Source organism: Rutilus rutilus, assembly GCF_951802725.1.
Source record: "Rutilus rutilus genome assembly, chromosome: 5".
Lineage (NCBI taxonomy): Eukaryota > Metazoa > Chordata > Actinopteri > Cypriniformes > Leuciscidae > Rutilus > Rutilus rutilus.
This window is the reverse complement of record NC_140213.1, coordinates 40,714,285-40,728,826: the sequence shown is the minus strand read 5'-3', so window position 1 is coordinate 40,728,826 and position 14,542 is coordinate 40,714,285. Positions and strand designations below refer to the sequence as shown.

The window sequence follows — 14,542 nt, the reverse complement described above, 5'->3', positions numbered from 1 at the left end:
AGCCATACAGAGGCTGTTATCAGGGCCACTGGGCCATCCAAGAGCAGTCACTAACACAGAGACGTTTGAACAAGAACAGACCTGCTGAGCTACAACACACACGCAACTCTGTTTGACAAGAGTGCCACATCCGGCCTGCTTTCAACAATTTCAAGAATATTACAATTTTTGTTTATACAACTTGAATATTCAAAATATTTGCATATTTCCTCTTCACAAGTGATTTGCATTTCAGTTAAACGGCAGGCTTACCTTACTGAGATGAAACTCCAGCCGCCTCATAAATCTCTCGATCACTTTCACTTGCTGAGAGAACAGAGAATAACATTTATGATGTTCAAAATATTATTAACAGGCATCAGCAACTCAACAAAATGAAATGCTACTTTGGGTGCAGTCTCTATCCCCAAACTAAAGTCAAATGAAAATGAAGCGTCCACTCACCTTGTCAAGTTCATACAAAAACCCCTACAACCACAGAACAGAGAGAGATTACAAATCAGACATTTTAAAATAAAAAAAGACAGAAAAGTGCTCAGATTTAAATAGCTTAGTACCATGACACGATTTGAAAGTTCTGAAATGACTTTAAGTTTGAAAATGAAAGGGTAAATTACATTTTTATGTTTAGACTTACCAAGCGAGAGTTCCTCTTAGACTCCTTCATTTGTCTGTTCAGACTGTCCAGCTCCATCTGATGAACCTGCAGGTAGGATCTGTAAAAGTATGGGGCAATATCTAAGTCACTATCATTGCTTAATGTATTGTGCAAGCAGAATCGTGGTTTATTTCACCCACGTTAATATTAGAAAAGATTTCCTGCGCTGGAGAGACCTAAACGGGAAGGCCTGAAAATGGACACAGAGTTGTTTCTGCTCCATACGTGAGTAACATTGGTTTTGCAATGTTTCACAGAACCAAGATATGCTGTTGCTGTAATGTTAGCTATAGTAAAGGACAGTTGTGAGTGTAATTGTTTGTCTGGAGCTGGTGTGCTGCATGTTAATCTCTGTTCTTTCTTGTCGTTCGTCATCTACGCTTTATTTTTGTGAAGAATTATTTTGCTTCGCTTCAGCTATGATAAAGAGATATCCACTTTTGTATTACGAGTTCATGCATTTTGGGGGCAGAGCAGTGAAGGGAGTGGCGTGTTTGTTTGGGTTGATTCAAATCTCAACAGCGTTTCTCAGAAGCTACATACTTTATACACATTTACAATGCACGTGTGTGTGTGTGTGTGTGTGTGTACATACTGCAGTCCTCTCTTTAGGGCCTCGTACACCTCGTCCAGCCTCTCAGGCTGGGGCACCTTTGGGGGAGGTGATTTAGTAGAGAGTGTGAACATCCTGCTTGCTCTGGAGGGAGTCTTCCTCACGCACGCAGGGGTGCTGAACACAGAAAGGTTCCTAGGACACATATGAGGTACATAAAGCTTAAGTATACATTTATCATTTTTTAAGGTGATTAAATTAAAAAAAAATTTGATGGTTAAACACTTTCCCGAGCTCTAAGTTAAGTCTAATGTGCAGAGTCAAATAAAGTAAAGTTTTTTTTTGCCCCTGAAAACCTGGTATATATATATATATATATATATATATATATATATATATATATATATATATATATATATATATATATATATATATATATATACATATATATACACTCATTTAAAATAATGTATTAATAATAGCTGGAATTTATACAGTTTATTTTAACTCCATAAAAGCTATTCTTATTTTATCTAATTTTATTTGCAACTACAATGTTAAAAACATCACAGGAAACCAAACATTTGAGTCTGTACGACAAATACATGTACATGACAAATACATGTAAGATTTAGTTACAACGCAGAAAAAGGTCCATCAACCAGCCCATAATTATTGAGCATTAGGGGCATCTGTTTGTCCGACCGATGGCAGAGGTGTTTGAATGCAGAAAAGTATTATGGTCAACCAGGGAAACAAACAATCTCTTATCTAAATCAATAGTGCTTTAGACCAACACTCGTGCTTATCGATTCAAGCTGCAATTCCTCTTCCAAGATGACAGACAGCTCAGTAAAATGGAGAGAAAGACTGATGTGTCTTGATACAATTTGCTCCAGTAAAGCTGTATGAGGATACAGTCAGCAACAGTAGTCGCTCTTAAAGAATTCACAGTAACATAAAGAGCGAATGATGGGGAAATCTGATTTCGCATTTCATCACAGTAATGCTTTATTTATTACAATATCATTTAACTCTGAACTCATATTCATTGTTTGAGTTTCTATCTTTTATCCTTCTGTTCATTCTGTCTGGATCTGGTTTGGTGTTCCTCCATGTTGTCCTGATAGTGGTCTTCTTTAATGTTTCATGCGTTCTCTGTCTCTGCTCTATTTCAACAGCAGGGGTTTGAAGAGTGCTGTCCATGCTTTTGAATCAAACTACATCAACCAGAAGAGTCAATGCTCAAGAGCCACTCTGCTCCTCTGAAAAATTAACATGCTGCCACATGCTTACCTCTACAACATGGCACACATATACACTTGAACAAAAACTATGCTTATTTATTAAATAGATAAAGAAATTCAACCACAGATAAAGTGTGAAGTGTATAAAATCAAATGGCTGCAAGATTGACACAGATTTCTCTCAAAAACCATTCCCCTGTTTTGTTGGAGTGTCTCTTTTAAGCCAATAACAAATGTCCATGCTTTCCTGCTGCCATTAGGAAATGTATGCTGGTTCCACAGGACGTCCTGTCAGCTGTGACTTCCCTTTAAAGATATTGAATGCCTTTGGTCAGAACTGAAAGGACTAATGTTACACATAAGGGTGACATAAGAAAAATATAATAATATTTTGAACATTTAATATTTTTATATAAAAAATAATAATACAAAAATAAATGTATATTAGCATAAATATTAATCATTAGCATTGACATATCTCAGTATAAATGTGTTTGCTTCAAAAATAATTGTTAATGTATGAACTAAATAGTAGTTTAAATCTAGTTACAAATAATGAATATATTGATTTTCAAAAACTTTTTTTATTTTTTATTTAAATGTAATCATTTTCGTTTATATTATAGTATCACTTTTATTCATATGAAAGCATGGACATTTGTTAAATAACAAAAACAAAGGTTTACCAGCAACATTTTAAATATATTTATAAATGTATAAAACAGCAACACTTACCTACATTTATTTGACTAAAACATTTTAATAAATGAAAATTGTCACAGATGGACCTCAATGACAATATTTTAGCGATATAGCAAACAAATCGCTGAATCATCATCAAACTTACTAACCCTAATGCTATTCTTGCTATTGAAGTATAAATCAAAGACACTATTAAACAAATCATCAATCATAATGCTCTCATACTCGCAAGTCACAAGACAAGAATGGACCGTAATAAAATAGTCGACTGATGGTCTTTAGGAAATTTAATGGTCCAATAAAAAGTGCATTAAATTCACTTGCTGAACTGCTGAAATAAAATCATCAATATAACATGAATATTTGATATATCACCCACCCCTAATGCATGCTTGTGAGCACTGCTTCTGTTGTTTATCATTTATGCCTTATTTGAGTGTGCATGTGTTCATGCATGTGTAAGCTAACACTGACTTGTAGGACTTGTCGTAGGAGTTGACTCCGGCGAAGGACTGGCTCCTAGTGATGGATCTGGCGACGACCCTCCGCGAGGGGCGCACAGAAAGGGACATGGTGGATACAGATTTGGAGGGACTCCCTGCAGAGAAACAGAAATATTAAATGAGGTCAAACGCTAAATGGGTTCGGAGGCATAACAGAACCTAAAGGTAAATCAGTCACTGAATACAAAAGGACATTATTTCTAAATGAAAGTCTTTTTTAGAGGCACTGCCTTTGAAGTTGCATCTTAAATGCAAGTGTTTAACATTTAGCCAATAAAATCTCATCATAAGCCTCTGGTGCAGTGCCACTCAGGCCCTGAATGAATCAGTGGATTGTTTCCTTTATATAACGGTTCTCTAAGGACAAACTTTCTGTCCGCTCAAGATAAAAGCTTTTTAGATTAAAAGTACTGTTTTTCCAGGAAACACTGACAAACCCAATAGTTATCTTTACAAATTGAGTCTTTGGAAGGAAAATACTTGACTCATTTGTGTTTCGTAACTCAAATTTCTCATGTACCTTCCAAAGTGCATCTCAAACTGTTTAGAACACAATGAAAAGACAATTAGCCTAGTTGGCATTACGCAACTAAAATGAAGAAAAGCAAGTGATTCCAACCAAAACAATTTTCTCATGAAACACAAATCCAAAAGGAGGCAATCTTTCAACTGTATACTTATATCCTTCAAACAAAGTCCACAGAAATGAAATGCAATCAACCCATCAACAAAAAGAGATGTTCAGTTCCATCAGTTCCTTTTAAAATCAACATGAAAAGCCATTCTCAACCTGATGAGACGAATGAAAACAAGTATTTCTAAATGAAAAAGACATTGAACAAGACCAACAACAGCAAAAAATCCATCAGGAATTGACTGGATAATAAAAAGCAGCACAGCCAGATAGATGGTGTGATGGGACAAGTTGGAAAATAAGAGTGCTGATGACATCATCTGAAAAGAAAAGCTGTTTCAAAGACAATGTTTGAAGAAATTAGATTTTTTTAGAAAGATTACAAAGATTTTCTTTTTTGAAACTAATATTCACCAAAGAATTGTTTAATAAGACCAGAAACAAGTATCAAGAGACTGTCAATTTTGGTCAATCTATACAAGGGAAGTCAATGGTAACCAAAACTGGTTACTAATATTTTTCAAAATATCATCTTTTGTGTTCTGCAGAAGAAAGTCATACAAGTTTGGAACCAAATGAGGGTGAGGAAATGAAGACAGAATTCTTATTTTTGGGTGATCTATTCCTTAAAAGTTAAAAATAGACCACCCTGACTAATGCTAATGATAAATCTTAACATGAATCCTGGGCAGAAATATATATATATTCCCTTAATATATATCAGATTACATGGTAACTTTATTGTAAGGTGATGTACTTACAGTAATAACAGTAAATTATGCATAATTACAAGAAATTAACCCTAAACCAAACCCTAACTCTATAGTAAGTACATGTAGTTAATTAATATTACTCAGTACTTACTACAATGTAACTACGTCACCTTAAAATAAAGTGTAACCAATTGCATCTACTGCATGCTACTTTCATTTCAGTGATTGATTTGCATAATCACTCTAAATTGATTATATCTATTCATGTTTTAGCTATGTCACCCAGCCCTGACTTAAGAGTCATGCTGGAAAACAGAGAGAGAAAGAGAAACCAATCATACTCTTCAGCATAGATAAAAAGTGTCTAGATTAGCTGTTTGAGGAGTTCCTTAATCAGCGAGGGCTCATATCATTGACCCTGTCATTGCCTATCAGACATCACCATAAAAACACTCTGTGGACAAAACGTGGGAGGACAGAGCAGTCAAGATTACACTTAACACCACACCAATCACTGAGGATTTTAGCCAGGACAGGAACCATAAGGACCCACTCAGCCCACAGTTGGAACAATGAGCAAGAAACATGACAGGAAAGACACAAAAGCACACAAACAGAAAGACACTTAGACCAAAGACAAACCTGCTTAACAAAGATCTACTGCTAGTGCAAACAAATTAGTCACGTTTATCTCTATCAGAAGTCTGAAGTTATCAGCCTAACGGAAAGTCAGTAGCATGTTACAAACACAGAACAACTCATGCAAGCTCACCCAAAAGGCCACTCATTCAGCACAAAACACCACAGTATTATGTAACAGCAGCAACTTCTCCATGGCTCTGTGAGAGCAGGTCGAATGCAGCTAGTTTTATTTTAAATTGAATTAAGATTTAATCTTTCCAGAGAAGAGCAACAGGCTATGAAGTCTTTTAGAGAAAGTCTTAGGTGTGAGCCAGCATATCTGAGCCCATGAGGTCATTTAAGCTGTGACGTCAACGCAAGTGCATTTTAGTCTGACCCTAACTGGGCCAGTCAGCGCGCAAGTTTTAGTCAACAAAGATGGGCAGTGCCTTGGATACAGAAATACATCACTGGATTGAGGAACTGAAGCTAGAGTTAATTTTAAACTCAAAGTAGAGGAAGGAAACAACACTGAAGCCTAACTTCTGCACTTTAATGAAGATCTTCATCTTGACATGCCTCAGTCTGCACTAATGAGGACCCTTAAAGCCCATCTGTGACTCTCTGGACTGACTAAAGTATTTCAGATATGTGCAATTCATTCAGAGGCCATCAGAGTTGCTGAAGGGAGAATTCTTTGCACTGTGCCCAGCAAGAGAGCGTCACGGCTGGGGTACAGAGACATGTTCTGCCCTCCAGCCTAAAACCTCCACAGAGAGGAAAACTCCAGATCGTCTTACTGCGACAAAGCATTAATGGCTGGATTCAGGTTTTCAAGAGAGCTCTGATGGCTTGGGAAAGCTGAATATAAAAGTGGTCTTTGCACTCCCTAGTTTTAATAAGATATACATCTTCTCTGAATTACAATGCAAAATGCTTTATGAGGTAAATGATTAACTCAATCAGCAAGCCACCTATAACAAAACGGGTTTTCTGAGAAAAGCAAGGATGTAAATATTTCAAAAGCATTTCAGATTTTAATAATTCAAAGTTTGTTTGTCTGGTGATCAGTGAAGAGTGCGGTCTGTTGATGCTGATGGGAAATAAAGACCTTCGTGCTTCCAAGCGTGGAGGAGGGGAAATGGTTCAACACTGAGGGAAGTGGAATTTTTTCATTTCCCGCAGGATATTCGACCGTCTGATAGAGGGAGGAAAGAAAAATAACATCTGCAGCTTACTAGTAGCAGAGATAACCCCAATGTTTCTCTATTTATTCTATGTTTCTATTATTCTCTTACTGACATGACACAATTCATTTACATCAGGGATGCCCAATCCTGTTCCTGGAGATCTACTGTCCTGGAGGTATAAACTGTTAGCGAACATCCCGGCACTGATGAGAGCGATGTTTAGATGAATATGCAAATTTATGCTGGGTGCTTTCCTTTCAGTAACAAAATAAACAAACAACAAAAATAGCAGATAGGAAACATCTGATCATAGAGAGATGACCTCTGCAATTCGGCTCTCAAGTCACGTCACGTTTATTTATATATAGCACTTTATACAATAGAGTTCTTTAAAGCAGCAGCTTTACAGTATTAATTCTATATTAAACGTTAAAAAAATAGTGTCAGTGTTGCTTTTGATTAGGATTAGAATTAGAACTACAAGTTGACTCTCCGATGTGTTCATGTGTCTACTCGCAGACGTCTGACCTCGACGGACCGCACAGAAGAAATGAACTGGAGAAGATTCCCACGTCGAAGAAGGCGGAGCTTTATAATCACCATGAACCAAGTACGAAGGTGTTTACCACGAGTGTCCACTCCTGGAACAAACTCCAAATGAACTTTGTTTTGGCCTGATTTTGCTCGAAATGACGTCACCAGGATGTGCGAGACTAGTCGATTAAATGATACGGCTGCTGCTTGTCGACTTGGAAATACTAGTCGTTTTAAAAAAGTTTTGCTTTATATTTTTACAAAAGCTACGTTTAAATTAATGTCATGTTAATGCTACATTTTAAAAATATATAAACAAAAATAAACGAAATCAACCACAACATAATTATTAGCTTATCTGTATCGAACAGAATTTTAATATTAGCAAATCCCTTAAAATAATCTTTGTCATCCTTAGAATAGTCAAAATAACATTAGTTTATTTCTAGCCAATTACAGTGACTACAAAAAAACAAAACAAAAAATCTAGAGAATCCCCACTTCAATCAAGAGCATCATAATGAACATCACACCAGTTATTAAAAAGAAATGATTTCCCTTGACAAATCTCATAACAAACACAAACACAACCACACACACCTTCTAGCGGGCCTCCTTCTTTTGTGTCACCAGGTAAACAAGGCAAGTGACACATTCTCCCTCTTCACCATGACTTGTGTGGGAATCAAACGTTTACTGCATTCCCTTCATACACCGGATCCTTTCACGAACAAATAAACACCATCAAAGCCTCATCCTTCCAATTGTTGCTCCGTGTCTTGTTCCCACCTGTCCAACAGGACCCAAAGCCACCACTCCAACCGCATTTCAACAAATTTCACAATAATCAAAGCCGGTCAGGCTCTTCTAAAGCGTGTGGATCAGAGTGGCTGACTGTATTGTTCTGGTGGTCTGGATTTGCTCCAGGACTATTCCAGAACAAAAAAGAACCTGGGGGCCTCCCCACCCCTGTTCTGACACAAACCAACTGGAATCCAACCATTACATACTCCGTCAACCAACCCAAATTAATGGGTCTGACACTTTACCAGACTACATTTTATGAATGCATTACGTTTTCGAGCTCTATCCACACATTGCGAAAGGCTGGGGTGAGCACCTGTAAAATAAAAGCTTTCCAGTGCTTTCTCACTAAGAGAGTCTGTGATGATAGGACATTCGTTATGGTGGAGCCAGTAGCCTCGCTGTCTCGGACACATTCCATTCATATCAGAGATTACCAAAGTCTGGTGTCTGTCAAACAAACACTAGAACATAGTCAGAGGGGTAAGAAACCTAAAGCTGTGTCCAAAAAACTCTCTGGGAAGGGAACACGCAAAGATAATCAGTCGGCTCCCAAAACATCGCAGCGTGATATCTGGGGTCAGTCCTGCACCTTTCCTATCCCACTTCACAACCCTGTAACCTGACCTCCACTTTGAGGAAAACAAAAAAAATAAAGCTGTGTAAATTATTTATACAAATATATTATCAAATGTGATTAAAATAGTAGCACTATACCATTTTAAGGACTGAATGCTAAAAATAATAAATTGAATTTGAGATAAAGAATCGATTAACAATTTTTTTATTTAATAAATGTATGTTGAATAATATGTTTGAAATGATAACTTTTAACTTTTAATATTGAATGACTACATTCAATTCATCCTAGGAAAGTGTGGGGGGGGGGGATTAACAGAGGTACTAGTATCAGTATCCTGCCATTAAATATGATTTAAAATATTAAAAAAATATCTTAATGTTTATTCTACATTAATTTGGCCATTCAATATGTAAATATATTTATGATAACATAAATATGCGATAGGACAGAAGCCTTTGTGATTAGTTAGTTTACAATACAGCACATATATACACATATATTATGAATGTATATACATACTGTATACATATATATTTGCATGTATGTAGTAAGTGTGTGTATATATATATATATATATATATATATATATATATATATATATATATATATATATATATATATATATATATATATATATATATATATATATATATATATATATATATATTGCATTATCGATTAACAAGGCTGTTGGCAGATTTGACAAATGACACTAGGCCACTTGGCCACAGTTATCGTCCAATAATAACATGACAAATCTTGGCCTTGCCAATATATCAGTCTATCACTATCATCTATCAATATTTTGTAATGAAATGCTGCTGTGGAAATCTTTCTTCAATACCAGGATGTGACAACAAGCACCTTGAGAGTTAATAATAGTCATGTGGCTTTTTGAAATCCCATAGCACTTAACATTTGCCCCACATGGTGTATCCTTCCTTCCATTCTCTGAGCGAAGGCCCGAAACTCTGTATCCCTTTTCTTCCCTCTACAACTGCACATATTTTTATTAGCTCAAAAGTTAAGCTATATCATTAATAATAAGCCAATACTTTCAATAGGTCTCTGCAACATTTGGCCAGGCCTGCGGTCTAAAACTATGAGGATCATCTGAACAAGTGTTTAGAGCTTCTGCTTTACCAGGATTTAAGTAAACCAGAGGTATAGTCCTAAGGGCTAAACTTAAGGACCTCCCTGTGTGTTTGTTCAAGATGACCCTGAGGTGCCACACTGAACCGTAGCCCAAAGTAAACATACTTTGAGTGTCTCTATTCTCTCTTGCTCCAGCAGAACCATCACATAGGAACCCAGTGGGACGCCTGTCCCAGGAGGACAATGGTCCCACCACAAAATCCAAAAACATCTGGACGGAAAAAGTGTTGGACAATGATAAAAAGTACCGTTGTTCCTCCTGTTGTGATGATGAACTATATCATGTATCTTTTCAGATTACTTTCACTTCTCTACAGCTGACCACACTGAGAAGAATTTATAGCAAATTTCTTTTCAGTTCAATTTTGTGTTTTGCGGAATAGCATCTAATAGGAAACAACTTTTGTAATGCGTTATCACTTCTTGTGTGCTTTAGCTATGGTTGTCAGCGTCCTTGGATGAGTCAAAACGAAATTTAGCCGAGCAAATGTTGGCGATTTTCATGACGTAGAGAAAAGAACAACTTTTTACATCATTCTACAAATAATAAATAAACTGTCTGCACACTTGAATCCTTTAAGCAAATTTAATCACCAAGCTTTCGGTCAAAAGACCATCCTCAGGGCTACAATATTCTACAATAAACCCAAAAAAGATGAATGAATTCAATGAACATTTAACTTATTCTAGTCACAACACACCTGACTGTAGACGTACCCTAACCTGAACACCCTTTACAACATAAACACCGACATTCAGGCTGTAACTCGACAATATTACATGACAAATACCAAGATGATATCTCACAAAACCCAGAGTACAGTACCTCCATATCCACAGTACATTTTGTGGTGTCGTCTTCTGATGAATGCTGTATAAAGTGAGTGTGTATTCCTCTTCAAAGACTCTTCAAAGTAAATGAGTAGTAGAAAGAACAATCACAGTCCCAGCTGTGGTGGTCTTCATCCCCTAATCACACTCTCACAACACTGGCAGAAAGAGAAATAGAGAGGTTGCCAGGAAATGGGAAGGCCGTCGCCCTCTTCGCAGCCCACTCCTCCCCCTCGTTCTGTTTCCCGTTCACTTCCCTGTCTGACATCACACTCTTCCTGCCTCTCCCTTTTCCAGTGAACGGCTTGCACTTTGTTTCTTAATGATAAACACCCAGTACAGACGCACTCCAGAAGTTTCCAGCTTTCAAGCTGTTACTAATGAATCTGATCCTGTCGTATTTAATCAATGTGGCCATGATAGCATAAGACATTGACTTGAACAGCGGTGGAACATCTTTCAAAAGCTAAATCACTTGATTTAGCCTCAGATAATGCTTGAGTAAAACTTCTAGAAAAGTGCAAGAATGTTTGAAACTTAGAAATTGCATTCTGACAGCATTTTCCATAAGATTCATGATTTGGTTTTTATTAAAAGGATCTTCAATTCCAGCTTGTTTTAAATCTAAAACACTGATCTCAAGACTTATATCAGTGTTTAGTCACAGATTCAGGGTAATTCCCACTTTCCTGAATCATGTTCCATACGGTAAATCTGATCACTATCTATACTGTGATATGTGAGTGGAGTTTTGCCTTTGGCTACTGAGAATCAAAGACAACATTGTGTGGATTTATTTGAACGAGCAAGAAGGTGGCTGGCCGCACACTGGAGTCAGTACAGACTACAGAAGTCTATCAAAACATTTATTTTATTGTATTGATTGCATCGTGCAAAAGTGCAAAGTGAAAGTGAATTAAAAACAAATGAACAGGACTGATTATTTAGTGAACTCTTATGTGAACATGAATATGCAATGTCAGTACATTTCTGCTTTATAAAATAGATTTTTGGATCACTAAAGATTTAAGTCAAGCATTTTTGTCAGGGCAATAATTTGACAGGTGTTTTTTTTTTTTTTTTTTTTATAAATGTAAAGGTTTTTTTTTTTAAGATAAAAATGTTGGTCGGATGGTTCTATGCATTGATTGGATGGAGGCAGATCTGAATGCAAGCTTGTGGTTGATTGTAGGAGTGGGTGGGGCTTAAGCGGACTAAATGACTGGAGAAGTTATGATATTAAGAAAAGCTTTAAAAAAAAAGTAAAAAAAAAAAAAAAAAAAAATCACAATAAATTCTATAAAATGCTTTTAGAAATTGATAGGGTGAATTTCCATGTCAAGCCAAATTTAAAAGCACCATTTCTATAAAAAAAAAACTTTTCACATCCATGTGGATTTGCTTAATCCATGTATAAGCTGTCAAATATTTCATAACATAATGTGTACGTGATAGCATAGTGATTTTCAGACACACAGAAAAAGCTCTTTTTTAAAACATGGCACAATTTATTAAGCCTAAGCCTGTGTCTTTAATAGAATGCCAAGATATAAGCTGTAAAACTGAATTTCAGTTTCCCTTGATCAAGAATTGCATCTTGAAAAACTTTGTGGCTTCAAAGCTAAGTGATGAACAGCAGCACAGCTCATCAAAGAAAACAGACGATGACCAGCACAGGTCAACTTAACGCAACATATTATTATTACGAGGCTGAAATAACAGATCGAAACAAACATGTTTGTGATGTTCAAGTGAGAATATGAGTAAGGGGAAATGCTGGAGACAGCAAGCTTGCATGACTGGTTTTTGTAGAGTGAACCTAGACTTGACTGCTTCCACATACACTTCTAAAGAGCTGTTTAACCTAAATTCCTCTCTGAGCGTTGCTATGGAAGTCGGCGTTCATATTTCATTAATTGCCATCCATATGCATCATACACACACAAAGGAGCAGTTGATGTTTTTACACCTGATCACTTCATGTGTTTTCTCTGATCTGAAAAGACGGTGTAAATGCCCCCCGAACCGCTTTCGAGATGGATTTAAATCCAATCACTCAAACCAATTCAGGAGGGAATAAAATGCAGCTCATTGCTGTTGCTTTCGTTGACGTGAACCAAAAAAAAAAAAAAAAAAAAAAACATACACACAAAATATTGTATGAATGGATGATAAATCCAAAAAAAACAAAAAAAAAGTTTATAATTAAAGAGCATTGTTAATATTGCAATTATTTTAATGCGCTAAAAGCTACATTTTGAAACTATTTAGCAACAATGGCTGTTTAATTGCTCTGATTTAATTGCTCAATGGCTGTTTAATTGCTCTGATTGAAAACAAAACACCCTTCAAATACTTACGGTGTCACAAGGTTGAAATGCAGATACTAGATTTTATTATATACTAAAATATATTGCCCAGCCCTTAGTAAGACTCCTACTAACATCTGGATGCATTACTGAAATCCTGTGATGCTTCATATAAATATATTATGCTGGTATCTAGTGCTCTTATTTTCAGAACTGATATCAGCATAACACTCTCTCAGGCAGTCGGTCAGCAGACGGAACCTTATCTTAAGGTGTCTGATTCATTTCCTCACACAATTTATTACTCATACAATGTTATGGTTAAGGCCAGCTTGACTAAGGTTTATCGGTGTACCACAGCATGACATCACTATGGTGATACTGCAATCTGTTATGGTGACACCAGGGCAATAGACAGAACATCACATGAGGGCACAGATCATGCACAGCCTGACTAACTAAAGTGCTGATCATTGCAGAATGAGAAATTAACTGTATATTGTAAATGTGCAAACAATTTCAACTATGAAGAACAGATTATATTTCAAGAGCTAACACGTGCCTTATAACTTTTCCGAGGTCCATAATTGGTGTGATAATCGATGAAACTTGACATAATGTGACAATGTTTACAAAGTATTCGTTTTTCATATTCAGATATAATTATTACATTATCCACATCAATTGTTAATTAATTCTGAGTGTAATTTCAACCAATTTGATTCTTTTAATTGATTAACAGTTAAAAAATAAAAAATAAAAAAAAAAGTCAAATAATACTCTGGTGGGATAAGCGATCAATTTTCAAACACTGTCATCAAGGAAAATATATGATCAATCACACCATATGGCAGTTCCTGTGTTTAGCAGAAAAACAAGATCAAAATTTGATTAAAGGTATAGCGGAGGATTTTCCCGAATTTTAGAAAAGAACCGCCCTCTCCACTTTTTGAAAAAATGCACATGCGCAACACTCTACCTGCTCCCGAGAGGGAACGCCTATTAAACGTGTGCACGAGACAGCATGCACGAGCTAATCATAGCTTACATTAACTTTTACTAGCAGTGATTTTAAATGGATTTCTCCAAACAGCATGCCAAACTTTACCTGTCAAGTAGAAACTTCGCGACTGAGGCGTCAGTGGGATGCCCAACCTGTGTTTTGAGCGCACGCCATCGTGTGAATCGTGTGCACGAGCACGTACGACGGCCTTACGTAAACATATCACCAGAATGATTGACACTTAGGAGGACCAATAGTCTTGATGATCCACCCGGAAAAAAGAAAATCCTCCGCTACACCTTTAAATACAATTATTCAATGTATATTTAATGTAATTTTCATGCTTAAATGTTAAGCATGCCTATTCTAAACATATAGAGTGTAAGAGATTGTTTGTTTTTAACGCCATGCCAGCGTCCGTGGCTATTTTCATGATGAGAAAAATGTAAACTCTAAAACTGTATTTGGTTTAACTGCTAATAAAAAAGGTTTCTCACAGGGT

The 14,542-nt window shown here is 36.4% G+C and overlaps 1 protein-coding gene across 3 annotated transcripts in view; it reads right to left on the bottom strand.

Moving 5' to 3' along the window:
- The window catches only part of ripor1 (RHO family interacting cell polarization regulator 1), a 71,165-nt gene that overhangs the window by 23,145 nt on the left and 33,478 nt on the right, over positions 1-14,542 (bottom strand). For 2 of the 3 annotated variants that reach the window (XM_084410053.1, XM_084410052.1), the window contains exons 2-6: positions 3,635-3,758; positions 1,254-1,406; positions 638-716; positions 445-468; positions 253-306 (exon numbers count right to left, since the gene is read on the bottom strand). In XM_084410053.1, the coding sequence (XP_084266179.1) occupies positions 253-306; positions 445-468; positions 638-716; positions 1,254-1,406; positions 3,635-3,732 (408 nt within the window). In that variant the 5' untranslated portion in view covers positions 3,733-3,758. Of the gene's footprint in view, positions 1-252; positions 307-444; positions 469-637; positions 717-1,253; positions 1,407-3,634; positions 3,759-10,723; positions 10,882-14,542 lie in introns of those variants that run through there. The other variant, XM_084410051.1, reaches the window with a different exon arrangement.